Source organism: Leucoraja erinacea, chromosome 18 (assembly GCF_028641065.1).
Source record: "Leucoraja erinacea ecotype New England chromosome 18, Leri_hhj_1, whole genome shotgun sequence".
NCBI classification, from domain to species: Eukaryota; Metazoa; Chordata; class Chondrichthyes; order Rajiformes; family Rajidae; genus Leucoraja; species Leucoraja erinaceus.
Genome location: NC_073394.1, coordinates 41,166,009 through 41,193,167, shown reverse-complemented (window position 1 = coordinate 41,193,167; position 27,159 = coordinate 41,166,009). Strand labels below are relative to the sequence as shown.

The following is a 27,159-nucleotide window of genomic DNA, read 5'->3' as shown; positions in this document are numbered from 1 at the left end:
AGCCCACTCTTCCAACTGGCATAAATCTCTCTGTAGACTTTTAAAATCTATTTCATTATCCACAACCCCTCCTATCTTAGTATCATCTGCATACTTACTAATCCAATTTACCACACCATCATCCAGATCATTGATGTACATGACAAACAACAGTGGACCCAACACAGATCACTGTGGCACCCCACTAGTCACTGGCCTCCAACCTGACGAACAACCATCCACCATTACTCTCTGGCATCTCCCATTCAGCCACTGTTGAATCCATCTTGCTACTCCACCATTAATACCCAACCATTGAATCTTAATAACCAACCTTCCACGAGGAACCTTGTCAAAGGCCTTACTGAAGTCCATATAGACAACATCCACTGCTTTACCCTCATCAATTTCCCGAGTAACCTCTTCAAAAAATTCAAGAAGATTAGTCAAACATGACCTTCCAGGCACAAATCCATGTTGACTGTTCCTAATCAGACCCTGTTTATCCAGATGCTTATATATATTATCTCTAAGTATCCTTTCCATTAATTTGCCCACCACTGATGTCAAACTAACAGGTCTATAATTGCTAGGTTTACTCTTGGACCCCTTTTTAAACAATGGAACAACATGCGCAGTACGCCAATCCTCCGGCACTATTCCCGTTTCTAATGACATTTGAAATATTTCTGTCATAGCCCCTGCTATTTCTACACTAACTTCCCTCAATGTCCTAGGGAATATCCTGTCCGGACCTGGAGACTTATCCACTTTTATATTTCTCAAAAGTGTCAGTACTTCCTCTTCTTTGAATCTCATAGTTTCCATAGCTACTCTACTCGTTTCCCTTACCTCACATAATTCAATATCCTTCTCCTTGGTGAATACCGAAGAAAAAAAATTGTTCAATATCTCCCCCGTCTCTTTTGGCTCTGCAGATAGCTGTCCACTCTGACTCTCTAATGGACCAATTTTATCCCTCGTTATCCTTTTGCTATTAATATAGCTGTAGAAACCCTTTGGATTTACTTTCACCTTACTTGCCAAAGCAACCTCATATCTTCTTTTAGCTTTTCTAATTTCTTTCTTAAGATTCTTTACACATTCTTTATACTCCTCAAGCACCTCATTTAATCCATGCTGCCTATAATTATTGTAGATCTCCCTTTTTTTCCGAACCAAGTGTCCAATTTCCCTTGAAAACCATGGCTCTTTCCTATTTTTACTATTTCCTTTCAACCGAACAAGGACATAAAGATTCTGTACTCTTAAAATTTCACCTTTAAATGTAACCATATAACCATATAACATATAACAATTACAGCACGGAAACAGGCCATCTCGGCCCTACAAGTCCATGCCGAACAAATGTTGTTCCCCTTAGTCCCACCTGCCTGCACTCGTACCATAACCTTCCATTCCCTTCTCATCCATATGCCTATCCAATTTATTTTTAAATGATACCAACGAACCTGCCTCCACCACTTCCACTGGGATCTCATTCCACACCGCCACCACTCTCTGCGATGTACTCCATTTCTCTTCCACATCTTTCCCATAAAACAAAATGTCCCAATTTACTCCTTTTAAATCCTTTTGCATCTCCTCAAAGTTAGCCTTTCTCCAATCAAAAATCTCAACCCTAGGTCCAGTTCTGCCCCTCTCCATAATTATATTGAAACTAATGGTATTGTGATCACTGGTCCCGAACTGTTCCCCAACGCATACCTCTGCCACCTGACCCATCTCATTTCCTAATAGGAGGTCCAGCACTGCCCCTTCTCTAGTAGGTACTTCTATGTATTGCTGCAAAAAACTATCCTGCACACATTTTACAAAGTCCAACCCATCCAGCCCATTTACAGAATGTGTTTCCCAGTCTATGTGTGGAAAATTGAAATCTTCCACAATCACTACCTTGTGCTTACTACTAATATCTGCAATCTCCTTACACATTTGCTCTTCCAATTCTCGCTCCCCATTTGGCGGTCTATAATACACCCCTATAAGTGTTGCTACCCCTTTCCCATTTCTCAGTTCCACCCAAATAGCCTCCCTAGACGAGCCCTCTAATCTATCCTGCCAAAGCACTGCTGTAATATCTTCCCTGATAAGCAATGCAACACCTCCACCTCTTGCCCCTCCAATTCTATTACACCTGAAGCAACGAAATCCTGGAATATTTAGTTTCCAATCACAGCCCTCCTGCAACCATGTTTCACTGATCGCCACAACATCATACTTCCAGGTGTCAATTCAGGCTCTAAGTTCATCCACCTTTCTTACAATGCTCCTAGCATTAAAATATACACATTTAAGAAACCCACCCTCTCTTATTCTGTTTATTGTCTTTTTCTTCTCTCTCCCCTACATGTTGGGTCAGAGTGCTACCATTCTCTGCCCCCTGCTTCACACACTGACTGCTACCTTTCCCCAATTTGAGTCCCTCCCCCCAACCATACTAGTTTAAAGTCTCCCCAGTAGCCTTTGCAAATCTCCCCGCCAGGATATTGGTCCCCCTCGAGTTCAAGTGCAACCCGTCCTTTCTGTACAGGTCGCACCTTCCCCAAAAGAGGTCCCAATGATCCAGAAACTTGAATCCATACCCACTGCACCAGTCCCTCATCCACTCATTTATCCTCCACCTCACTCCATTCCTACTCTCACTGTCGCGTGGCACAGGCAGTAATCCTGAGATTGTTACCTTTGCAGTCCTTCTCCTTAACTCTCTACCCAATTTCCTAAATTCTTCTTTCAGGACCTCTTCTCTTTTTTTACCTATGTCGTTGGTACCTATATGCACCACAACCTCAGGCTCCTCTCCCTCCCATTTCAGGATTTCTTGGACCCGTTCAGACACATCACTGACCCTGGCACCAGGGAGGCAAACTACCATCCGGGACTCCAGTCTGCGTCCACAGAATCGCCTATCCGACCCCCTGACTATAGAGTCCCCTATTACAATTGCCCTCCTCTTCTTTTCCTTACCCTTCTGAGCAACAGGACCGGTCTTTGTGCCAGAGACCCGGTCGCTGTCGCTGCCCCCAGGTAGGCTGTCCCCCCCACCCTTACTCAAACATCAGTACTTATTTTTAAGGTATACAGCCACCGGGGTACTCACCAGTCCCTGCCTCTGCTCGTTGCCCTTCCTAACTGTGACCCAGTTTTCTGTCTCCCGTGCTCTTGGAGTGACCACCTCCCTGTAACTCCTATCTATGACCTCCTCGCTCTCCCTGAGCAGACAGAGGTCATCGAGTTGCTGTTCCAGGTTCCTAACACGGTCTCTTAGGAGCCCCATCTCGACGCACCCGGCGCAGTTGTGGACGTCTGGAGAGCACTCAGACCCCATGACCTCCCACATCTGACATCCAGAACAGTAAACTGCCCTGGCCCTCATTCTCCCCCTTAACATGGATACAATACAAAGCCTTACCCGGGATACAAGCCAATCAGCTGCTTCCTCTAGTCCTGTAATGGCTGCTTCCATTAGTACGTTCGACCAATCAGAGGCTTCCACCAGCCCCCTTAATTTGAAGTGTGATCTGCAAATGGAACGTTGCAGATTTTGGTCGCTCCTCCCTCACCAACGGCTCCTGGGCCTCTGTTGAAACAAGCCCCGCGATGGGTTTTTTAACTCACCACACGAAGGTCGCTCCTCCCTCACCAACGGCTCCTGGGCCTCTGTATGTTCTCATCCAAATCATTGATGTAGATGACAACCAGTAACGGGCGCAGCACCGAACCCTGAGGCACATCACTAGTCACAGGCCCCCAGTCCGAAAAGCAACCTTCCACAATCACCCTCTGCTTCCTTCCATGAAGCCAATTTGCTATCCATTCAGCTATCTCTCCTTGGATCCCATGCGATCTAACCTTCCAGAGCAGCCTACCATGCAAAACGATGTCAAATGCCTTTCTGAAATCCATGTAAGATCTGAAGAACTTCGATGTCCGCAGAGATGTATTTAACGAACCTGTGATCCAGCTTCTCGGAAAGTGTTGGGATACATTTTCTCAGGCAGTGTTGGCATCATTACATGTGAGACTCCTTCTTGTATTTTAATACAGCGCCGGATACAAATGTCACCACAGGAAGTCCCGTTGAGAGTGAAAATCAAGCAAAGAAACTGGAAAATTCAAGTGCAGTAAAACAGGAAGGTAATGCTTTTGCAGAAACATAGAACATAGAACAGTACAGCACAGGAACAGGCCCTTCAGCCCACAGTCTGTGCTGAACATGATGCCAAGACCATCACTTATCTACCTGTACATAACCCATATCCCTATATTCCCAGCATATCCGTGTGTCTATCCAAAAGCCTCTTAAACGTCACTATCATATCTGCCTCCACCACCAGCCCTGGCGGCGCGTTCCAGTCACCCACCACCCACTGTGTATCAAACCTGGCAGCACATAGTCATAGTCACAGAGTCATAGATACAGTGTGGATACCGGCCCTATTACCCAACTTGCCCACACCAGCCAATATGTCCCAGCTACACTTGTCCCAGCTGCCCGCGTTTGTTACATAATACTCCAAACAAGTCCCATCCATGTACCTGTCTAACTGTTTCTTGAATGTTGGGATTGTCCCAAGGTAAAATGGAAAAAGAGAATCGGGAAAAACAAAGTGCAGGAAAACAGGAAGGTAATGCTTTTGCTGAAACATTGAACATAGAACAGTACAGTGCAGGAACAGGCCCTTCAGCCCACAATATTTGTGTTGGATATGATGCCAAGACCATCAATTAGCTACCTGCACATAACCCATTATCCACCATTCCCTCCAAAAGCCTCTTAAATGCCACTAACGTATCAGCCTCGACCACCACTCCTGGCAGCGTGTTCCAGCCACCCACCACCTACTGTGTATAAAACCTGCCCAGCACATTGTCATAGTCACACAGTGATACAGTGTGGAAACAGGCCCTATGGGCCAACTTGCCCACAACACACCAGCTGCCCACCTGAACTCCTAGATCCCTCTGCTCTACAACACTCCCCAGAGCCCTACTATTCACTGTGTTGGTCTTGCCCATGTTATTCTTTCCAAAATGCAACACCTCACACTTCTCTGTATTAAGTTCCATCAACCATTCCTCAGCCCACCTGGCCAATCAATCAAGATCCCACTGCAATCTTTCACAACCATCTTCACAATCATTAGAAACACCCACTTTTGTATCATTAGCAAAGTTGCTAATTTTGTTGTGTATAACCATACAGGTGCACAACCTTTTATCCTGAGTTCCGGAAACCGAAAAACTCCGAACACCGGCCATTTTTCCCAGGATGTCGTCTGCACACCAAAGCTCGCGTTTGGCGCCAATCTTCTCCCGAAACGACCCACGGTCAACCCAGGTCTGTACTACTGTAGCGGCTGCCTCTTCCCCGGAGACCAGGGAGACACTTAAACATCTGTAAATCATTGCTTAAATGTTAGTCAGTTAGTTTGGAGGGCTTTTATGTGAAGGGGTGGAAGGGGTGAAGGGGTAAACTTTAATTCTTAGTCCCCTACCTGGTCGGAGAGGCGGGGAGCGGTCAATGCCTTACCGGGTCGCCGTGCAGTAAGCTCCGCAGCACTGTGGCCGCCAACTCCCAGCTGGGGCTGCGGGCGTCCGGCCGCGGGCGGCGCCGGTTGTAGCTCCGACCCTGGCAACTCTACCCCTGGCTGCGCGGTGATCCAAATCCAGCGCCGCCCGCGGCCGGACGCCCGCAGCCCCTGCTCCGCGAATGTTGGGAGTCATACAAGCCAATCAGCTGCTTCCTCTAGTCCTGTAATGGCTGCTTCCATTAGTACGTTCGACCAATCAGAGGCTTCCACCAGCCCCCTTAATTTGAAGTGTGATCTGCAAATGGAACGTTGCAGATTTTGGTCGCTCCTCCCTCACCAACGGCTCCTGGGCCTCTGTTGAAACAAGCCCCGCGATGGGTTTTTTAACTCACCACACGAAGGTCGCTCCTCCCTCACCAACGGCTCCTGGGCCTCTGTATGTTCTCATCCAAATCATTGATGTAGATGACAACCAGTAACGGGCGCAGCACCGAACCCTGAGGCACATCACTAGTCACAGGCCCCCAGTCCGAAAAGCAACCTTCCACAATCACCCTCTGCTTCCTTCCATGAAGCCAATTTGCTATCCATTCAGCTATCTCTCCTTGGATCCCATGCGATCTAACCTTCCAGAGCAGCCTACCATGCAAAACGATGTCAAATGCCTTTCTGAAATCCATGTAAGATCTGAAGAACTTCGATGTCCGCAGAGATGTATTTAACGAACCTGTGATCCAGCTTCTCGGAAAGTGTTGGGATACATTTTCTCAGGTAGTGTTGGCATCATTACATGTGAGACTCCTTCTTGTATTTTAATACAGCGCCGGATACAAATGTCACCACAGGAAGTCCCGTTGAGAGTGAAAATCAAGCAAAGAAACTGGAAAATTCAAGTGCAGTAAAACAGGAAGGTAATGCTTTTGCTGAAACATAGAACATAGAACAGTACAGCACAGGAACAGGCCCTTCAGCCCACAGTCTGTGCTGAACACGATGCCAAGACCATCACTTATCTACCTGTACATAACCCATATCCCTATATTCCCAGCATATCCGTGTGTCTATCCAAAAGCCTCTTAAACGTCACTATCATATCTGCCTCCACCACCAGCCCTGGCGGCGCGTTCCAGTCACCCACCACCCACTGTGTATCAAACCTGGCAGCACATAGTCATAGTCACAGAGTCATAGATACAGTGTGGATACAGGCCCTATTACCCAACTTGCCCACACCAGCCAATATGTCCCAGCTACACTTGTCCCAGCTGCCCGCGTTTGTTACATAATACTCCAAACAAGTCCCATCCATGTACCTGTCTAACTGTTTCTTGAATGTTGGGATTGTCCCAAGGTAAAATGGAAAAAGAGAATCAGGAAAAACAAAGTGCAGGAAAACAGGAAGGTAATGCTTTTGCTGAAACATTGAACATAGAACAGTACAGTGCAGGAACAGGCCCTTCAGCCCACAATATTTGTGCTGGATATGATGCCGACCATCAATTAGCTACCTGCACATAACCCATATTCCACCATTCCCTCCAAAAGCCTCTTAAATGCCACTATCGTATCAGTCTCGACCACCACTCCTGGCAGCGTGTTCCAGCCACCCGCCACCTACTGTGTATAAAACCTGCCCAGCACATTGTCATAGTCACACAGTGATACAGTGTGGAAACAGGCCCTATGGCCCAACTTGCCCACAACGGCCCACAACACACCAGCTGCCCACCTGAACTCCTAGATCCCTCTGCTCTACAACACTCCCCAGAGCCCTACTATTCACTGTGTTGGTCTTGCCCATGTTATTCTTTCCAAAATGCAACACCTCACATTTCTCTGTATTAAGTTCCATCAACCATTCCTCAGCCCACCTGGCCAATCAATCAAGATCCCACTGCAATCTCACAACCATCTTCACAATCATTAGAAACACCCACTTTTGTATCATTAGCAAAGTTGCTAATTTTGTTGTGTATAACCATACAGGTGCACAACATTTTATCCGGAGTTCCGGAAACCGAAAAACTCCGAAAACCGGCCATTTTTACCAGGATGTCGTCTGCACACCAAAGCTCGCGGTTGGCGCCAATCTTGACTCGAAACGACCCACGGTCAACCCAGGTCTGTACTACTGTAGCGGCTGTCTCCTCCCCGGAGACCAGGGAGACACTTAAACATCTGTAAATCATTGCTTAAATGTTAGTCAGTTAGTTTGGAGGGCTTTTATGTGAAGGGGTGGAAGGGGTGAAGGGGTAAACTTTAATTCTTAGTCCCCTACCTGGTCAGAGAGGCGGCGAGCGGTCAATGCCTTACCGGGTCGCAGTGCAGTAAGCTCCGCAGCGCTGTGGCCGCCAACGACCAGCTGGGGCTGCGGGCGTCCGGCCACGGGCGGCGCCGGTTGTAGCTCCGACCCCGGCAACTCTACCCCTGGCTGCGCGTGGCCGGACGCCCGCAGCCCCAGCTCCGCGAATGTTGGGAGTCGGCGGCGTCTCAGCACTGGGATACCAGCGGGGAGCGGGCAATGCCTTACCGGGTCGCCGTGCGGTAAGCTCCGGAGCGCTGTGGCCGCCGACCCCCAACATTCAAGGAGCTGGGGCTGCGGGCATCCGGCCGCGGGCGGCACTGGATTTGGAGCCAGGCAACATTCTAGTAAATCTCCTCTGTACTCTCTCTATTTTGTTGACATCCTTCCTATAATTAGGCGACCAAAATTGTACACCATACCCCAGAATTGGCCTCACCAATGCCTTGTACAATTTTAACATTACATCCCAACTTCTATACTCAATGCTCTGATTTATAAAGGCCAGCACAACAAAAGCTTTCTTTACCACCCTATCTAGATGAGATTCCACTTTCAGGGAACTGTGCACAGTTATTCCCAGATCCCTCTGTTCACCTGCATTCTTCAATTCCCTACCATTTACCATGTACGTCCTATTTTGATTTGTCCTGCCAAGATGTAGCACCTCACACTTATCAGCATTAAACTCCATCTGCCATCTTTCAGTCCACTCTTCCAACTGGCATAAATCTCTCTGTAGACTTTGAAAATCTACTTCATTATCCACAACCCCTCCTATCTTAGTATCATCTGCATACTTACTAATCCAATTTACCACACCATCATCCAGATCATTGATGTACATGACAAACAACAAAGGACCCAACACAGATCCCTGTGGCACCCCACTAGTCACTGGCCTCCAACCTGACAAACAACCATCCACCATTACTCTCTGGCATCTCACATTCAGCCACTGTTGAATCCATCTTGCTACTCCACCATTAATACCCAACCATTGAACCTTAATAACCAACCTTCCATGAGGAACCTTGTCAAAGGCCTTACTGAAGTCCATATATACAACATCCACTACTTTACCCTCATCAATTTCCCGAGTAACCTCTTCAAAAAATTCAAGAAGATTAGTCAAACATGACCTTCCAGGCACAAATCCATGTTGACTGTTCCTAATCAGACCCTGTTTATCCAGATGCTTATATATATTATCTCTAAGTATCCTTTCCATTAATTTGCCCACCACTGATGTCAAACTAACAGGTCTATAATTGCTAGGTTTACTCTTGGACCCCTTTTTAAACAATGGAACAACATGCGCAGTACGCCAATCCTCCGGCACTATTCCCGTTTCTAATGACATTTGAAATATTTCTGTCATAGCCCCTGCTATTTCTACACTAACTTCCCTCAATGTCTTAGGGAATATCCTGTCCGGACCTGGAGACTTATCCACTTTTATATTTCTCAAAAGTGTCAGTACTTCCTCTTCTTTGAATCTCATAGTTTCCATAGCTACTCTACTCGTTTCCCTTACCTCACATAATTCAATATCCTTCTCCTTGGTGAATACCGAAGAAAAGAAATTGTTCAATATCTCCCCCGTCTCTTTTGGCTCTGCAGATAGCTGTCCACTCTGACTCTCTAATGGACCAATTTTATCCCTCGTTATCCTTTTGCTATTAATATAGCTGTAGAAACCTTTTGGATTTACTTTCACCTTACTTGCCAAAGCAACCTCATATCTTCTTTTAGCTTTTCTAATTTCTTTCTTGAGATTCTTTTTACATTCTTTATACTCCTCGAGCACCTCATTTACTCCATGCTGCCTATAATTATTGTAGATCTCCCATTTTTTCCGAACCAAGTGTCCAAGTTTCCCCTTGAAAAACATGGCTCTTTCCTATTTTTACTATTTCCTTTCAACCGAACAGGGACATAAAGATTCTGTACTCTTAAAATTTCACCTTTAAATGTACTCCATTTCTCTTCCACATCTTTCCCATAAAACAAAATGTCCCAATTTACTCCTTTTAAATCCTTTCGCATCTCCTCAAAGTTAGCCTTTCTCCAATCAAAAATCTCAACCCTAGGTCCAGTTCTGCCCCTCTCCATAATTATATTGAAACTAATGGTATTGTGATCACTGGTCCCGAACTGTTCCCCAACGCATACATCTGCCACCTGACCCGTCTCATTTCCTAATAGGAGGTCCAGCACCGCCCCTTCTCTAGTAGGTACTTCTATGTATTGCTGCAAAAAACTATCCTGCACACATTTTACAAAGTCCAACCCATCCAGCCCATTTACAGAATGTGTTTCCCAGTCTATGTGTGGAAAATTGAAATCTCCCACAATCACTACCTTGTGCTTACTACTAATATCTGCATTCTCCTTACATATTTGCTCTTCCAATTCCCGCTCCCCATTTGGCGGTCTATAATACACCCCTATAAGTGTTGCTACCCCTTTCCCATTTCTCAGTTCCACCCAAATAGCCTCCCTAGACGAGCCCTCTAATCTATCCTGTCAAAGCACTGCTGTAATATCTTCCCTGATAAGCAATGCAACACCTCCACCTCTTGCCCCTCCAATTCTATCACACCTGAAGCAACGAAATCCTGAAATATTTAGTTTCCAATCACAGCCCTCCTGCAACCATGTTTCACTGATCGCCACAACATCATACTTCCAGGTGCCAATCCAGGCTCTAAGTTCTTCCACCTTTCTTACAATGCTCCTAGCATTAAAATATACACATTTAAGAAACCCACCCTCTCTTATTCTCTGTTTATTGTCTTTTTCTTCTCTCTCTCCCCTACATTTTGGGTCAGAGTGCTACCATTCTCTCCCTCCTGCCTCACACACTGACTGCTAGCTTTCCCAATTTGAGTCCCTCCCCCCAACCATACTAGTTTAAAGTCTCCCCAGTAGTCTTTGCAAATCTCCCCGCCAGGATATTGGTCCCCTCTAGTTCAAGTGCAACCCATCCTTTCTGTACAGGTCGCACCTTCCCCAAAAGAGGTCCCAACGATCCAGAAACTTGAATCCATACCCACTGCACCAGTCCCTCATCCACTCATTTATCCTCCACCTCGCTCCATTTCTACTCTCACTGTCGCGTGGCACGGGCAGTAATCCTGAGATTGTTACCTTTGCAGCCCTTCTCCTTAACTCTCTACCTAATTCCCTAAATTCTTCTTTCAGGACCTCTTCTCTTTTTTTACCTATGTCGTTGGTACCTATATGCACCACAACCTCAGGCTCCTCTCCCTCGCATTTCAGGATTTCTTGGACCCGTTCAGACACATCCCTGACCCTGGCACCAGGGAGGCAAACTACCATCCGGGACTCCTGTCTGCGACCACAGAATCGCCTATATCCGACCCCCTGACTATAGAGTCCCCTATTACAATTACCCTCCTCTTCTTTTCCTTACCCCTCTGAGCAACAGGACCGGCCTTTATGCCAGAGGCCCGGCCGCTGTCGCTGCCCCCAGGTAGGCTGTCTCCCCCACCCTTACTCAAACATGAGTACTTATTTTTAAGGTGTACAGCCACCGGGGTACTCACCAGTCCCTGCCTCTGCTCGTTGCCCTTCCTAACTGTGACCCAGTTTTCTGTCTCCCATGGTCTTGGAGTGACCACCTCCCTGTAACTCCTATCTATGACCTCCTCGCTCTCCCTGAGCAGACAGAGGTCATCGAGTTGCTGTTCCAGGTTCCTAACACGGTCTCTTAGTAGCCCCATCTCGACGCACCCGGCGCAGATGCGGACGTCTGGAGGGCACTCAGACCCCATGACCTCCCACATCTGACATCCAGAACAGTAAACTGCCCTGGCCCTCATTCTCCCCCTTATCCTGGATACAATACAAAGCCTTACCCGGGATACAAGCCAATCAGCTGCTTCCTCTAGTCCTGTAACGGCTGCTTCCTTTAGTCCGTTCGACCAATCAGAGGCTTCCACCAGCCCCCTTAATTTGAAGTGTGATCTGCGAATGGAACGTTGCAGATTTTGGTCGCTCCTCCCTCACCAACGGCTCCTGGGCCTCTGTTGAAACAAGCCCCGCGATGGGTTTTTTAACTCACCACACGAAGGTCGCTCCTCCCTCACCAACGGCTCCTGGGCCTCTGTATGTTCTCATCCAAATCATTGATGTAGATGACAAACAGTAACGGGCGCAGCACCGAACCCTGAGGCACATCACTAGTCACAGGCCCCCAGTCCGAAAAGCAACCTTCCACAATCACCCTCTGCTTCCTTCCATGAAGCCAATTTGCTATCCATTCAGCTATCTCTCCTTGGATCCCATGCGATCTAACCTTCCAGAGCAGCCTACCATGCAAAACGGTCAAATGCCTTTCTGAAATCCATGTAAGATCTGAGGAACTTCGATGTCCGCAGAGATGTATTTAATGAACCTGTGATCCAGCTTCTCGGAATGTGTTGGGATACCTTATCTCAGGCAGTGTTGGCTTCATTACATGTGAGACTCCTTCTTGTATTTTCATACAGCGCCGGATACAAATGTCACCACAGGAAGTCCCGATGAGGGTGAAAATCAAGCAAAGAAACTGGAAAATCCAAGTGCAGTAAAACAGGAAGGTAATGCTTTTGCTAAAACATAGAACATAGAACAGTACAGCACAGGAACAGGCCCTTCAGCCCACAGTCTGTGCTGAACATGATGCCAAGACCATCACTTATCTACCTGTACATAACCCATATCCCTATATTCCCAGCATATCAGTGTGTCTATCCAAAAGCCTCTTAAACGTCACTATCATATCTGCCTCCACCACCACCCCTGGCGGCGCGTTCCAGTCACCCACCACCCACTGTGTATCAAACCTGGCAGCACATAGTCATAGTCACAGAGTCATAGATACAGTGTGGATACCGGCCCTATTACCCAACTTGGCCACACCAGCCAATATGTCCCAGCTACACTTGTCCCAGCTGCCCGCGTTTGTTACATAATACTCCAAACAAGTCCCATCCATTTATCTGTCTAACTGTTTCTTAAATGTTGGGATAGTCCCTGCCTGAACTACCTCCACTGGCAGCTTGTCCCATACACCTACCTCCCTTTGTATGAAAACGTTAGCCCTCAGATTCCAATTAAATATTTTCCCCTTCACCTTAAACCTGGTCCTTGATTCACCTACTCTGATCAAGAGACTTTGTGCATCTGTATATCTCCTTTAAATGTTGCCCCTCTCATCTTAAAGCTGTGCGCTCCAGTATTTGTATCTCGCATCCTGGGAAAAAGGTTCTGACTGTCTACCCAGTCGATGGCTCTTAGAATTTTATAAACTATCAGATAAATTCACAAAGATGGCACATTATCTGTGAGCAACTCCACGTATTCATGTTCAGTTGTTACTCTTTGTGTGCTTTGCCCTTTAAAATCTTTTATTCCACCTGCAAGTGTAGATCTTTTAAATCTTATTTTCTTCCTTTATGTATAGAACTATATTCTGCACTTCATCTTCCCCTTTGACTTGAATGTATTTATGGCTGGTACACCTGATCTGGTTGGATTGCTGCAAAACAAAGCTTTTCACTGAACCTCAGTACATGTGACAATAATAAACCTGAAGCTAAACCACGTGATTTTACTAGAATAAGATCTTCTGCCATGAGACACAAGCGCACTTGCTGAATTGTTTCAATCTATATTCCCTGGGTTGACAGAGAGACATTGTGTCCAATGTGAATATCCCAGAATTGTTCATTCTGAAGTCTAGTAAACATTTGTCGTAGCAGGGACGGGATAGTCATAGAGTTCAAGTTCAAGTGAGTTTATTGTCATGTGTCCCTGATAGGACAATGACATTCTTGCTTTGCTTCTGCACACAGAACATAGTAGGCATTTACTACATAACTGATCAATGTGTCCATATACTATAATATAAATAACCATATAATATAACCATATAACAATTACAGCACGGAAACAGGCCATCTCGGCCCTACAAGTCCATGCCGAACAAATTTTTTTTTCCCCCTTAGTCCCACCTGCCTGCATTCGTACCATAACCCTCCATTCCCTTCTCATCCATATGCCTATCCAATTTATTTTTAAATGATACCAATGAAATATATACACACATGAATAAATAAAATGATAAAGTGCAAATAACATATAATTGGTTATTAATTTTTGTCCGAGCCAGGTTTAATAGCCTGATGGCTCTGGGGAAGTAGCTATTCCTGAACCTGGTTGTTGCAGTCTTCAGGCTCCTGTACCATCTACCTGAAGGTAGCAGGGCGATGAGTGGGTGACCAGGATGGTGTGGGTCTTTGATGATGCTGCCAGCTTTTTTGAGGCAGCGACTGCAATAAATCCCCTCAATGGAAGGAAGGTCAGAGCCGATGATGGACTGGGCAGTGTTCACTACTTTTTGTAGTCTTTTCCTCTCCAGGGCGCTTAAGTTGCCGTACCAAACCATGATGCAACCGGTCAGCATGCTCTCTACTGTGCACCTGTAGAAGTTAGAGTCTTCCTTGACAAACCGACTCTCCGTAATCTTCTCAGGAAGTAGAGGCGCTGATGAGCTTTTTTGATGATTGCATTAGTGTTCTCGGACCAGGAAAGATCTTCAGAGATGTGCATGCCCAGGAATTTGAAGCTCTTGACCCTTTCAACCATCGACCCGTTGATATAAACGGGGCTGTGGGTCCCCATCCTACTCCTTTCAAAGTCCACAATCAATTCCTTGGTTTTGCTGGTGTTGAGGGCCAAGTTATTGCGCTGGCACCATATGGACAGTTGCTCGATCTCTCTTCTATACTCTCTATACTTCTCATCCCCATCGGTGATATGTCCCACAACAGTGGTGTCGTCAGCGATCTTGATGATGAAGTTCGCACTGTGACCGGCTACGCAGTCATGAGTATAGAGTAAGTACAACAGGGGGCTGAGCACACAGCCTTGAGGTGCTCCCGTGCTGATTGTTATCGAGGCTGACACATTTACATCAATACGAACAGACTGTGGTCTGTGAATGAGGAAGTCGAGGATCCAATTACAAAGGGATGCGCAGAGACCCAGTTCTGCGAGTTTGGTAACCAGCTTGGAGGGGATGATTGTGTTAAATGCCGAGCTGTAATCGATGAATAACAGCCTGACATATGAGTTTTTGTTGTCCAAGTGGTCCAGAGCGGAGTGGAGGGCCAGCAAAATCGCATCCACCGTTGATCTGTTGTGGCGGTAAGCAAACTGCAGTGGGTCCAAGTTTTTGTCGAGGTAGGAGTTGATTTGCTCCATGATCAACCTCTCAAAGCATTTCATCACCACTGGCGTTAGTGCCACTGGTTGATAGTCATTGAGGCACGACACCTTACTCTTCTTGGGCACTGGTATAATTGATGCCCTTTTAAAGCAGGTGGGGACCTCAGACCTCAGAAGTGAGAGATTGAAAATGTCCGTAAAAGCCTCAACTACCACCTCTGGCAGCTTGTTCCGCACACCCACCACCCTTTGTGTGAAAAAGTTACCCTTCAGATTCCTCTTAAATCATTTCCCCTTCACCTTGAACCTATGTCCTCTGGTCCTCGATTCCCCTGCTCTGGGCAAGAGACTCTGTGCATCTACCTATTCCTCTCATGATTTTGTACACCTCTATGAGATCACTCCTCATCCTCCTGCGCTCCAAGGAATAGAAACCTAGCCTGACTTCGGTGGTGGGAAAGATGCTGGAGTCAATTATTAAAGTGGTAATAATGAGGCATTTGGATAGCAGTAAAAGGATTAGTCCAAGTCAACATGGATTTATGAAAGGGAAATCATGCTTGACTAATCTTCTGGAATTTTTTGACGATGTGACAAGTAAAATGGATGAAGGGGTGCCAGTGGATGTAGTGTACTAAGCTTTCAGAAAGCCTTTGATGAGAATCCGCACAGGAGATTGGTGACTAAAATTAGAGCACATGGTATTGGGGGTAGGGTGTTGACATGGATAGAAAATAGGTTGCAGACCGGAAGCAAAGAGTAGGAGTCAACGGGTCCTTTTCAGAATGGCAGGCAGTGGTGAGTGGAGTGCCGCAAGGCTCGGTGTTGGGGCCGCAACTGTTTATCATATATATTAATGATTTGGAAGAGGGAATTAGGAGCAACACTATCAAGTTTGCAAATGACACAAAACTGGATGGTAGTGTGAGCTGTGAAGAGGATGTTTGGAGGTTGCAGGGTGACCTGGACAGATTGAGTGAGTGGGCAGATGCGTGGCAGATGCAGTATAATATAGATAAATGTGAGGTTACCCACTTTGCAGGCAAAAACAGGGGGCAGATTATTATCTCAATGGGGTTAGGTTAGCGAAACCTGGGCGTCCTTTGTACACCGGTCACTGAAAGTTGGCTTGCAGGTACAGCAGGCAGTGAAGAAAGCTAATGGAATGTTGGCCTTCATAACAAGAGGATTTCAGCATAGGAGTAAAGTGGTTCTTCGGCAGTTGTATAGGGCTCTGGTGAGACCACATCTGTGTACAGTTTTGGTCTCCTAATTTGACGAAGGACATCCTTGTGATTGAGGCAGTGCAGCGTAGGTTCACCAGATTGAACCCTGGCGTGGCGGGACTGTCATATGAGGAAAGATTGAAAAGATTAGGCTTGTGTTCACTGGAGTTTACAAGGATGAGGGGTAGTCTTATAGAAACATATAAAATTATATAAGGACTGGACAAGCTAGATGCAGGAAAAATGTTCCCAATGTTGGGCAAGTCCAGAACCAGGGGCCACAGTCTTAGAATAAAGGGGAGGTCATTTAAGACTGAGGTGAGAAAAAACTTTTTCACCCAGAGAGTTGTGAATTTATGGAATTCCCTGCCACAGAGGGTGGAGGAGGCCAAGTCACTAGATGGATTTAAGAGAGAGTTAGATAGAGCTCTAGGAGCTAGTGGAGTCAAGGGATATGGGGAGAAGGCAGGCACGGAGTATTGATAGGGGACGATCAGCCATGATCACAATGAATGGCGGTACTGGCTCGAAGGACTGAATGGCCTCCTCCTGCACCTATTTTCTATGTTTCAAGATACAAGATACAAGATACATTTAATAGTAAGATTAAACGAGTACTTACCAGTATGAAGTTTGATCTGTATTTTATGAGGAGTTACGATGAGGGATTACGTGAAGAGCCCTGCCCAGTGCGCATGTGCGGCATACTTCGAAGCAGCGGTGTGGAATCACAGGATAGACACAATATTTGAAGTAACATAGTAAAGATCAGTGAGACATCAGTTTATTAGTTTGATCTATATAATGAGGGTGGGAGCGGAGGGCACGTAATCCCTCATCGTAACTCCTCATAAAATACAGATCAAACTTCATACTGGTAAGTACTCGTTTAATCTTACTATTTTACTTCGGAGTAACGTGAGTGACTACGTGAAGATTTCAAAGGTCTGTGATTTCAAACCGTGTAACAGTTTTTATTTCACTCACTGCCAAAGTTCTTGAGGGAGGAAGTGTTATCGTAATCAACCAATGGATCTGCTTTCTCAAGAAACAGAAAGGTATTTGTTAACAATAACAACATAAATAGCTCCCCTGAGCTTAAATTAAATATTTGCAGTTTGTAATATTCTATCTGCAATTAAATCAGGCTTATCAACGGTTTACAATAAAAAATGTTCTGAACGTCGTTTCCCTTGACCATCCTGCCGTATTGAGAATGTGGTCAACCGGGATGTCCATTCGTTCAGCCGCTGATATCAATGCTGCCCTAGTGGAATGGGATTTAAATGTATTATTATCTATTCCGGCAGCTTTCAGTACCTGTTTGAGCCACCTTGAAGTGGTTTGGCTCGTTACCCCGTCTTGGGGTTTCTGTGGTTGACCCATAGGCTTTCCTCTCCCTCTAAGATTGTGGGTTGTGTCTATATATTGTTGTAGATGGGTCACCACACTCAACCTGGACTCTGGTGGGTAGGCCCGGAATCCCACAAGTGAATTGGGCGTTCCTGGTCCATATAACCATATAACCATATAACAATTACAGCACGGAAACAGGCCATCTCGCCCCTTCTAGTCCGTGCCGACCACATAATCTCGCCTAGTCCCATATACCTGCGAGTTAGGTTTTTACCAGACCTAGAATGATGAACGTGATGCGGTCTGGGGTAATCACCATGTTATCCAGTCTAGTTTTATGGAGTGACTGGACTCTGTGAGCGGGTACGAGAGCCATAAGCATGAGCGTTTTTAAACATAGATTGTGCAAGACTGAGGGATCTGGCTGGTGCCATTCTCTGAGATATGTCAATATCACACTGATATCCCATACATGGGTATACCTGGGTTTTTGGGGCTTATTATTATAATTGCCCTTCATAAGTTTATCTTCAGTGGATGGGATCCCATGCTCTGCTGTCCTGCTGTTTTTAGATAAGCAGACAGGGCGCTTCATGCTGTATTTACGGCACTGTAACTCACCTTTTCATCATGGTGTAGATGGTCCAGGAACTCCAATACGTCAGTGGTTGAATAGTTTGGTATGTTGTCCCTGCGTCGTGGCAGTATTTTTCCCATGTTTGCTCTTGGTGACTGTTCGCAGGGATGCCGACATGGTGGTAATGGTTCATTTGGATAATCCCAGTCCCTGGTAAGGTCTATTCAAAACCTACAACCCAGGAGTTTGATGATTTTATGGCATGGGTGGCTTATGCCTGATACTGGGTGAGTCAGCAACCATGGTCCACTAGGGAAATCCATAGGTGACTCGCCCACCATGTCGTGATGAACTGGGAACCATGGCTATGTAGGCCGGTCGGGCACCTTCAATATCCCGGAGACAGATTCCATCTGTATTGCGAAGTGCCCGACTGATGAGGCAGAAGGGAGGAAAGCAAAGCAGAAATTCCCCCTTCCAGCGTGTAGGCATCTACCGCTGCTGCCTCTGATCTGGTTCCTAAGTCACATACATAGGTTACTGGTGATTCCGTCTTGTGCAACCAAATTGATATCTGGCGTTCAAATTGCTTAATACCTTTAGCAGATATTTTGGGTTTGACATCTATTCAATGTTATCATAAATTTTCCCCCGTGACGTGGTGTCTCCCACTGTGTTCTAGCTTCCTAGGAGATAGGCAGCTGATAGTTAAAATGTCTTTTGACACACCATTGCCAGATCTGTTTGACCAATTTGTTGCACGATAATGATTTTATGCTCCCCATATGGTTGATATAAGCCACCACCATAGTATTATCAATCCGTAACCGTATATGTACGTGCTGCATTTGAAATGCATATGCTTTTAACCCAATAGGCGACCACCAATCCCAAATAGTTGATGCCCGGTGTGTGTAGTAACGATGATTCTGAATTGGTCCATCTGTTACCTGTGCTGGATATGGAGTTAGTTGCTCCCCAGCCTAAAGCACTGGCATCGGTTTTTAATAACCAAGTTAGGATTGGTGATAATAATAGGGCTGAAAACTATGCCAAACATTGTCTGCCCACCACTGTAATTGTGATATAGCTTCAGTGGGTACATTCATGATTTGATTATAGTGACCCGAGCACCTTGGCAAAGTAACAGTCATATGGATAGAATTGATATTAAAGCCCAGATAATCCATGGTAGTTAACGGCTTCAATTTTGGTTTATCTGGGTGTCGGATGAACCTCAGTGTTTTAAGTAGCTGTTTCGTAGCTAGAACTGCTGCCACAGCTAATTCCTTTGTTTTCCCTAATATGAGGATATCATCCAATATATGCCATGATTATGCTTGTTTTCTTAATATTTTCATGGCTATTTTTAATATTCTTGTAATTAGTTTAGGGCTGAGGTTAGACCATTGGGAATGCTCTATACTCCCATAGTTGCCCTATCCAGATAAATTTTTAGGTATCTACAATGATCCTTGTGTATGGGTATAAGATAGTATGCATCTTCCATATCAATGCTTGCCATAAGGTATCCTTTGGAGATCAGATGTCTGGCAGTGACAAAACGTCTCCATCTTAAAGTGTATATACTCAACAGATTTATTTAGTGATATTAGGTCAATGATGATGCTACATTCACCATCTTTTGTAGTTTTGGTGAATATATTCGATACAAATTCCAATGGTTCATGTTTGCTCCCATGATCCCTTTTGTAATGAGCCTTTCTAGTTCAGCTTGACCTTCTCGCTTCTCTTTCTTAGAGGGAAAAAATGCCCTTTGGGCGCATTGCTGAACTGGCGGTAATATGCCCAATTTGAATTCAAGTTTTTATCCACTAATACTGTTGAGTATATATTAGTTATTTGTGACAGCACCCCATGCTTTTTTCAACAAGTGTAAATGCCCCCCCCCCCGCAGTTAGTAGAGCACCCTTATTTTGTGTAAACTGGGAGGAACCAGACTACCTACCTCCATGTTCATTGTTTTTTCATGAAGGCTCAGTTTTGCTGGTATGCTGGTGCTGTCGGTGGGGTGGCGCATTTTCCCACGGCTCCGCTCTGGGCCCCTGTCTAAAAAGAACTTTGGGGGTAATGTGAAGCGGTCGCCAGGCTTTCACCAGTACTTGTTCGATATTTGCTGGTGGGTGCCGAGGGGTGCTGCCAGCTGGGTGTTGGATGAGATGTCCTGCTCGTTCCAGGGCCTGCCCGCATGAGGCGCACAGGTTTAGCTGCCTCTCTTCCCGCTGCAGCGGTTTGCATAGCCCCGTATATTTGGGGTTGAGGGCAGGTCTTATATGCACAAATGTCAGTCGGGTATCCCGCATTTGGGAACATCTTAGGCGTCAGCACACTCGAAGTGCAAAGGGATAGCCTCATCCTGGGAGAACCACCTTGGTGATCATGGCGTCTCGCCTGCCAGGTGAGTATGATCCGTGGAAACGAGCAAAGGCGGTGATTTTCGGTGTTAGGAGCTTCAGAATTCGCTGCTTTTAGCTCTTGACTGCGAGTCTGCTGACCCAGCTCCCTGCAGATTTACCTCTAGAAAGGCCTTCTCCTGCAGGGCTTTGTTGGGAAGATGGTCGCGTGGAGGAGCCATGTAGTGGCCCACGACACCCAGCAGCTCTTCCTGATCCTGCCTCCCGGCATACTCCTGTTCTCGTCCGCCTGCCCAACGGTTAAGCCAGCCCAGCCCTGGCCTCCTTAGCTAGCCTCAAAAGAGGGAGCAAAAGGGTGTGCTATAAATTGGAGGAGGCATAGCTCTAACTCCGTTGTCGCATCAATCCTTCGACAAGGGAGATGGCTAGTGCCATAGAACTGGGGTAGGAGTGTCAGCTCCCTTGGCATTCAGCCAGTGACCCCTCGTTTTCCTGGAGGTTTTGTAGCTCCATGACCTCCTCTGGCTTGGGGAGACAGACATACTTGTTTTTGCTGTCTCCAGCCTGTTCCAGTGTTGGAGGAAGTTGATTCCTGTAGAACCTGTATTTTTGGTAAGGTTTTGTCTTACCTGTATGTAGAGGCTGCCTGCCGTTTTTCAGGCGGCATTGTAGCGGTTCCCGGGCGGCGATTCTCCTTGTCAGGAGTCTGCAGGGCTGCCGGTCGGGTTTTTAAATTTCCCTCCAGTCCGCTGCTGTTAACCGAACAGCTGTTCAGCGGACCGGCATCAGCGCAGCTCCCTGTCAGCGGTCCGCAGCGTGTGCGGTCCCGTTTGCGCCTATCCCCCTCCACTGTCGGCTCCTTCGCTGGAGTCGAACGGGGGCCGCTTCCTCTGCTGCTTTGCTCCCCCTGGAGCAAGAAACACAAGGCCCGATTAAGGTAGGTACTTACCTAACGTTCCTTGGTTTGCGGGAGCGCCGACTCCCGCTGGACCGCGTGTGCACAGCTGTGCGATAATGCCGCACCTGCGCACTGGGCAGGGCTCTTCACGTAGTCACTCACGTGACTCCGAAGTAAAATTGTCATTTGGACCCCTTGAGGTCCAAACGAAATGCCGTTTCTGCAGCCATATATTACAAACAAATAGACCCAAGACGCAACATAATTTACATAAACATCCATCACATCGCTGTGATGGAAGGCCAAATAAATTTATCTCTCCACTGCACTCTTTCCCCCCCCCCCCCCCCCCCCCCCCCCCCCCCCCGATGTCAGAGTCAAAATCAAAGCCCCCGCTGGCGATGGCGATTGTCCCGCTGCCATTAAAGCCACGCCGGGTGGTGCGAGGTCGCACACCGGGTCTTGGTGTTAAAGCCCCCGGCGTGCGCTCGCAGAGTCCCGCGGCCATTCCAAGCCGCGCGGGGCGGTGATGTCAGGCCCCGCTCCAGGAGCTCTTCGACCCCGCAACTCGGGCGGGAGAAGTCGCCGTTGTGAGAGCCCTGAAAAGCGGTCTCCCTCCAGGGACCCACGGGCTCCCGGTGCCGCCGTCCACAGACCTGCAGTTGAAGCCTCCGACTCTCTGGTCGGGCCGCAGCAGCAGCAGCAGCAGCGCTCCTCCACCGCTCCACCCGCTACGGACTCGGCCAGCTCCGCGACGGTGAGGTGAGTCGGCACCAGAGTCCCCGGTTCCTGTTGGAGGCCGCTCCTCATTGCAGCCCCAACGATAACGGAGACCCGACGAGAAAAGGTCGGGTCTCCCGTGCAGGGAGAGATTTAAAAGTTTCCCCCTCCCTCCCATCCCACCCCCACCCCCCCCCACACACACACACCCCCAACAAAAAATATAGACAGAAAATAATAAAACGCGGATGGGCTGCAGAGGCCGCTGCTGACGAGAGTCGCGCCGCCTACCTACTCAACCTCTCCCTATAGCTCTCACCCTCTAGTCCTAGCAACATCATCATTAATCTTTTCTGAACCCTTTCAGGCTTGACAATATCTTTCCTATAACATGGTGCCCAGAACTGAACATAGGATTATTATGACGATTTAATTCAATTCATAAATGTTTCTGTTCTTCAATTCTACAGCTGCACAAATACTTAGAAGAGAAAATATTTTTCAAATCTTTTAAATTTTCAAGCATGTCTATACTTTGCTGTGAACATGATTTAAAACGTGTGAGCAGGCAGATGGAAACATTATTTCTTGTTATACAGCCAAGTTCAAGTATCAAGCATGCTCTTTCAATATTTGGAATGTTGTCCATCCTTGTCAAGAGAAGTAAAGAATTATTTTGGAGACACAAGAGACTACAGATGTTGGAATGTTGAGCAATAAGTAAAGTGCTGAAGCAACTCTGCGGCTCAGGCAGCATCTGCAGTGGGAATAGACCAATGACGTTTCAGATCAGGACCCATCTTCAGACTCAAGTCTGAAATGTCGTCCGTCCCTTCCCTCCATAGATGCTCCCTCTGAGCTCCTCCACCACTTTGCTTTCTGCTGAAGAATTATTTTTCATATTACCAACAAACTGTAATTTCTGTCCAGGAATTGGATTTCATCCATTTGTTTCAAGCACTAAATATGTACTGCATTTAAACCCAATCAGTGGAAATTATATCATCACTGAATTGGTGAAATTTATTTTTAAAACATTTTTGATTAGTTTTAGCCTCTCAAACCTTTTGTGGTAGAGAATTCAAGAGATTCGCCACATTCTAGAAGGATAATCTGGCCTTTCTCACCAGTGTAGCAGTGTGTGTTGTCCATAATAATAATAATACAGTTTTTGCCCATTGCTTGAACACTATAGACCCATGCTTAGACTAAAGTAACACAACTTGAAGTTTTTGTTACTATACCTTAAACACATGTAACCATACCTTAAACAAAAGCGCTGCTTTGCACTTTAGTTGCAATTCTGCAACACACTTGCTCCTTTCTGCGACACACTTGTTCCTGCACACTACACACTATTTCATACATAAGACACTTTGTTCAAAAATGAAATCTCAGGGTACCATTGGGAAGACACAGCTATTCAAAATACAAAACACATCGGGTAATTGAAAACACTAAGATACACACCTGAAAATACTTACTTACAACACTGAACACCAATCAGCCAGCTACAAAAAGGCTTCAGTTAAGCCATTTTGAGAACTTTGCAAGCATGGATGCAGGGAGAGCAAGAGGCAGAGGCAGAGGCAGGGCGCGTGTTTTGTGAAACATACCGTGATTACGTATATTGAGATGTTTCAGTACAGTGTATGGTATATACAGTAAAGTACAGTATATACAGTACTGTAAAAAAGAAGCAAACCAATAACAATTTGTGGTTGCATTTAGCTATAGAATGACTAGAAGACCTTCTGGGGGTGGACGCCAACGCCTGTTCACCCAACAGCAGGAACTTGCCATTGTGGACCTAGTCAGAGCAAACAATGCAATCCGTCTCCAGCAGCTAGGGCAACAAATACTTGCAGATAGGCAAGTGTTCAACAACACAAACCGAGTAAGCATTACCACTATAAGACGCATCTTGGTAAAGCACAAAATGACCATGAAGCAACTGTACAGGGTCCCATTTGAGAGGAACAGTGTCAGGGTCAAAGGACTTTGACGTGAATATGTACAGGTAAGTGTTACAGTCCTTTACATTTACAATACAGTATTGGTGTAATCCAGTAACAGCTGAATATGTACATCAGTACCACATAGCCATCCACAATATGTATTTTTTGTTACAGAGAATCTTGGCTATGGATGGAGCTGCACAGTCTCATGAATTTATTTACATTGATGAGACTGGATTCAACCTTAGCAAAACAAGACGACGGGGTCGTAACATAATTGGCCAAAGGGTAATTGTGCACGGCCCGGGGCAGCGCGGGGGAAATATCTCATTGTGTGCCGCCGTAAGCCTTCGAGGGCTTCTGTACCATCATGCAAAACTAGGTCCATACAATACACAACATATCATCACATTTCTAGATGCTCTTCATAATATAGCTGTACAGGACAGACCAGAGCAGCCCAGGTTTGTTGTTGTCTGGGATAATGTCAGTTTCCATCGATCTGCTCTGGTCCGGACCTGGTTCACCAACCATAATCAATTTGAAGTGGTATACTTGCCCCCTTACTCGCCATTTCTAAACCCTATAGAAGAATTATTTTCGGCTTGGAGATGACGTGTATATGACCACCAACCACATGCCCGCATGCCTCTTCTGCAGGCAATGGAACAGGCCTGCGGAGACATTGAGGCGAGGTCAATCCATGGATGGATTCGGCACACAAGGGTATATTTTCCCCGATGCCTAGCGGGAGAAGACATTGCTTGCGATGTGGATGAGATCCTGTGGCCAGACCCCAACAGACGGCAGGATCCATAAGCTCACCTACAAACGATTGCCGTGTTTTTCTGTGTTTACAGTATAGTGTATTTTTGGTTTTATTTTTGTTTTATTTTTGCTTTAACTGAATTTACAGTACTGTGAAGTACAGTACTGCAATGTACTGTATTGAGTATTTGATTTTTTGGTTGTTGTGAAAACGTGCCTTCTGTGGAACTGAATAAAAACAGTGAAAATTAAAGACTGCAGTGTTTTATATAAAGTAGACTAGTGTGTTGCTGCTGATCTGAAAGTGTATTCATATGATGCAAGTGTGTATCATTTTGTCATCAGAGTGACGTTTTGACAAAGGATTGTTAGGTTTTCATAGCAGAGTTTAGGTTTTGATAGCAGAGTTTCAACTTGACATGGATGTGAATGGTTTATTTCCCAGTGTTGTGTCTTATTTGCTTGTGTGTAGAGTTTTGACACAATGAGCGAAGTTTTGCAAAACGTGTTCAAGCAACGGGCAAAAACTGTAATTTCAGGCAATTTTCAAGAAAAGCTTGTGAAATGCTATTGTTGCATCACTGTGGGTTAAAATAAATCAGCAGACATCTATAATTCTGTGTCCATTGTGTTGGAATTGAAGGGACAGTTGTAAAAGCTTTTAAATTAAAGTGTTTGTCAATCAGACTAATGTTAGATTACTGCCACAAAAACAAACATTTTATGAAACAACCCAGCTGTGTCGCCTCCCATTAAACTGAAGCATATAAATGGTATAATTACTTAATGTGGTTTGCCGCAACCCACTTTGTTTTGTTTCTTATACAATAAATAGTTCTTTTGGAATGGCTATCTATCCTTCTTGTGTTCCAGTTAGCTATTTTTCATTGCCCTACTGACAAAAAGATTTCAATGTTCAATTCAAACACTTCACATTGATTTGCTGTGGGCCTATCTGCCTGTTTACGGTTTACTTTAAATTTTCTTCAGCAACTTTTATTCTTTTCTTTCACCATTCTGCCAAATGCTCGATTTACAAGCTCAAAACCCAATGTTAGATTTCAAACAGATTTTACTCTTTCTTAACATTAATGGGGAAAATGAGGACCTACACAACGCAGGTAACAAATTTGACATTCCCTCTTTAACTGGAAATATCAAATATGGGAAATGAACAGAGTCTTTGTTTGTCACAAAGCAACAACAACAACAAAGGACTATGTTTAGGCATAGTTCTCCAGTATCATTCACCCCTTTATTCAAAATTATTGAAACAATCTTTAGAAAAACAGATCTTTGTTCTCCTTTTCCCATAATAGTTCAGAAGGAGCACCAGGGAGATGGCAGCCTGTTCGTTTTTTCATCTTTTTGTTATTTTTAGCATTTGTTAAGTTTGTTTTAATGTACTTTGGTTTGTTTTATGTGAGGGGAGGGGGGAGGGGATTGGGGGGAACTTTTTTTTACAAGTTCCTACCTTCCCGGAGATGTGATCATTTTTCGGATCACATTCTCCGGACTCTGCGGCCTACCGTCGCTGGAGCTGGAGGCCTCCTCGGACTGTCATGAGCCCCACCGCGGGGCGTGGACTTACCATCGGAGCTGATCCCTTAGCTGGGATCGCTCCCACTGTGGCCTGCGGACTTACCATCAAGAGCTCGCTGTCTCGGGAGAGGCTGGTTGGGAGCTCCAACGCCGCAGAAGGTTCGACCAGCCCCGACGCGAGGTTTGATCGCCCGGCATGTGGGAGCTGACATCCCCCGATGCAGGAGCTGAACGCCTCGACGTGGAGGGCCCCCGACAGGAGTCAAGATCGTCCCGTCAACGGAGGGCTCGAGGCCCCCGACCGAGGAAGAACAAAAGGAAGGACTTGAACTTTATTTCACCTTCCATCACAGTGAAGAATGTGTAGGAGTCACTGTGGTGGATGTTTATGTTAAAATGTGTTCTTGAGTCTGTTGCTTTTAATTGTATGACTGACCTGGCCAATGAAATTCCTTGTATGTTACAAAACATACTTGGCGAATAAAATCTGATTCTGATTCTGAATTGTCTTGATTCAGTCAAATAATGCAGATTTATGTTAAAGGAACCACCAGTCAGCATTTAACAGCGCATAGCAGAATATTGAACCCTGACAGAAAAAAAGTTAAGTCATTGGGTATATTTAAAGTAGACTAGACCAAGTGGGACTCGTTGGTTGTGGGGG

At 45.9% G+C, this 27,159-nt stretch overlaps 1 protein-coding gene across 8 annotated transcripts in view; it reads left to right on the top strand.

Annotated features, from left to right (window-relative positions):
* LOC129705962 (ribosome-binding protein 1-like) overlaps nucleotides 1-26,741 on the top strand; it is a 72,286-nt gene extending 45,545 nt beyond the window's left edge. For all 8 annotated transcript variants that reach the window (XM_055649924.1, XM_055649923.1, XM_055649921.1 and 5 more), the window contains 6 exons: nucleotides 4,048-4,137; nucleotides 5,207-5,341; nucleotides 6,356-6,445; nucleotides 7,521-7,655; nucleotides 12,354-12,443; nucleotides 24,360-26,741. In XM_055649924.1, coding sequence (XP_055505899.1) covers nucleotides 4,048-4,137; nucleotides 5,207-5,341; nucleotides 6,356-6,445; nucleotides 7,521-7,655; nucleotides 12,354-12,443; nucleotides 24,360-24,397 — 578 coding nt within the window. In that variant the 3' untranslated portion in view covers nucleotides 24,398-26,741. The remainder of the gene's footprint in view (nucleotides 1-4,047; nucleotides 4,138-5,206; nucleotides 5,342-6,355; nucleotides 6,446-7,520; nucleotides 7,656-12,353; nucleotides 12,444-24,359) is intronic.
* Nucleotides 26,742-27,159: the final 418 nt, after the last annotated feature.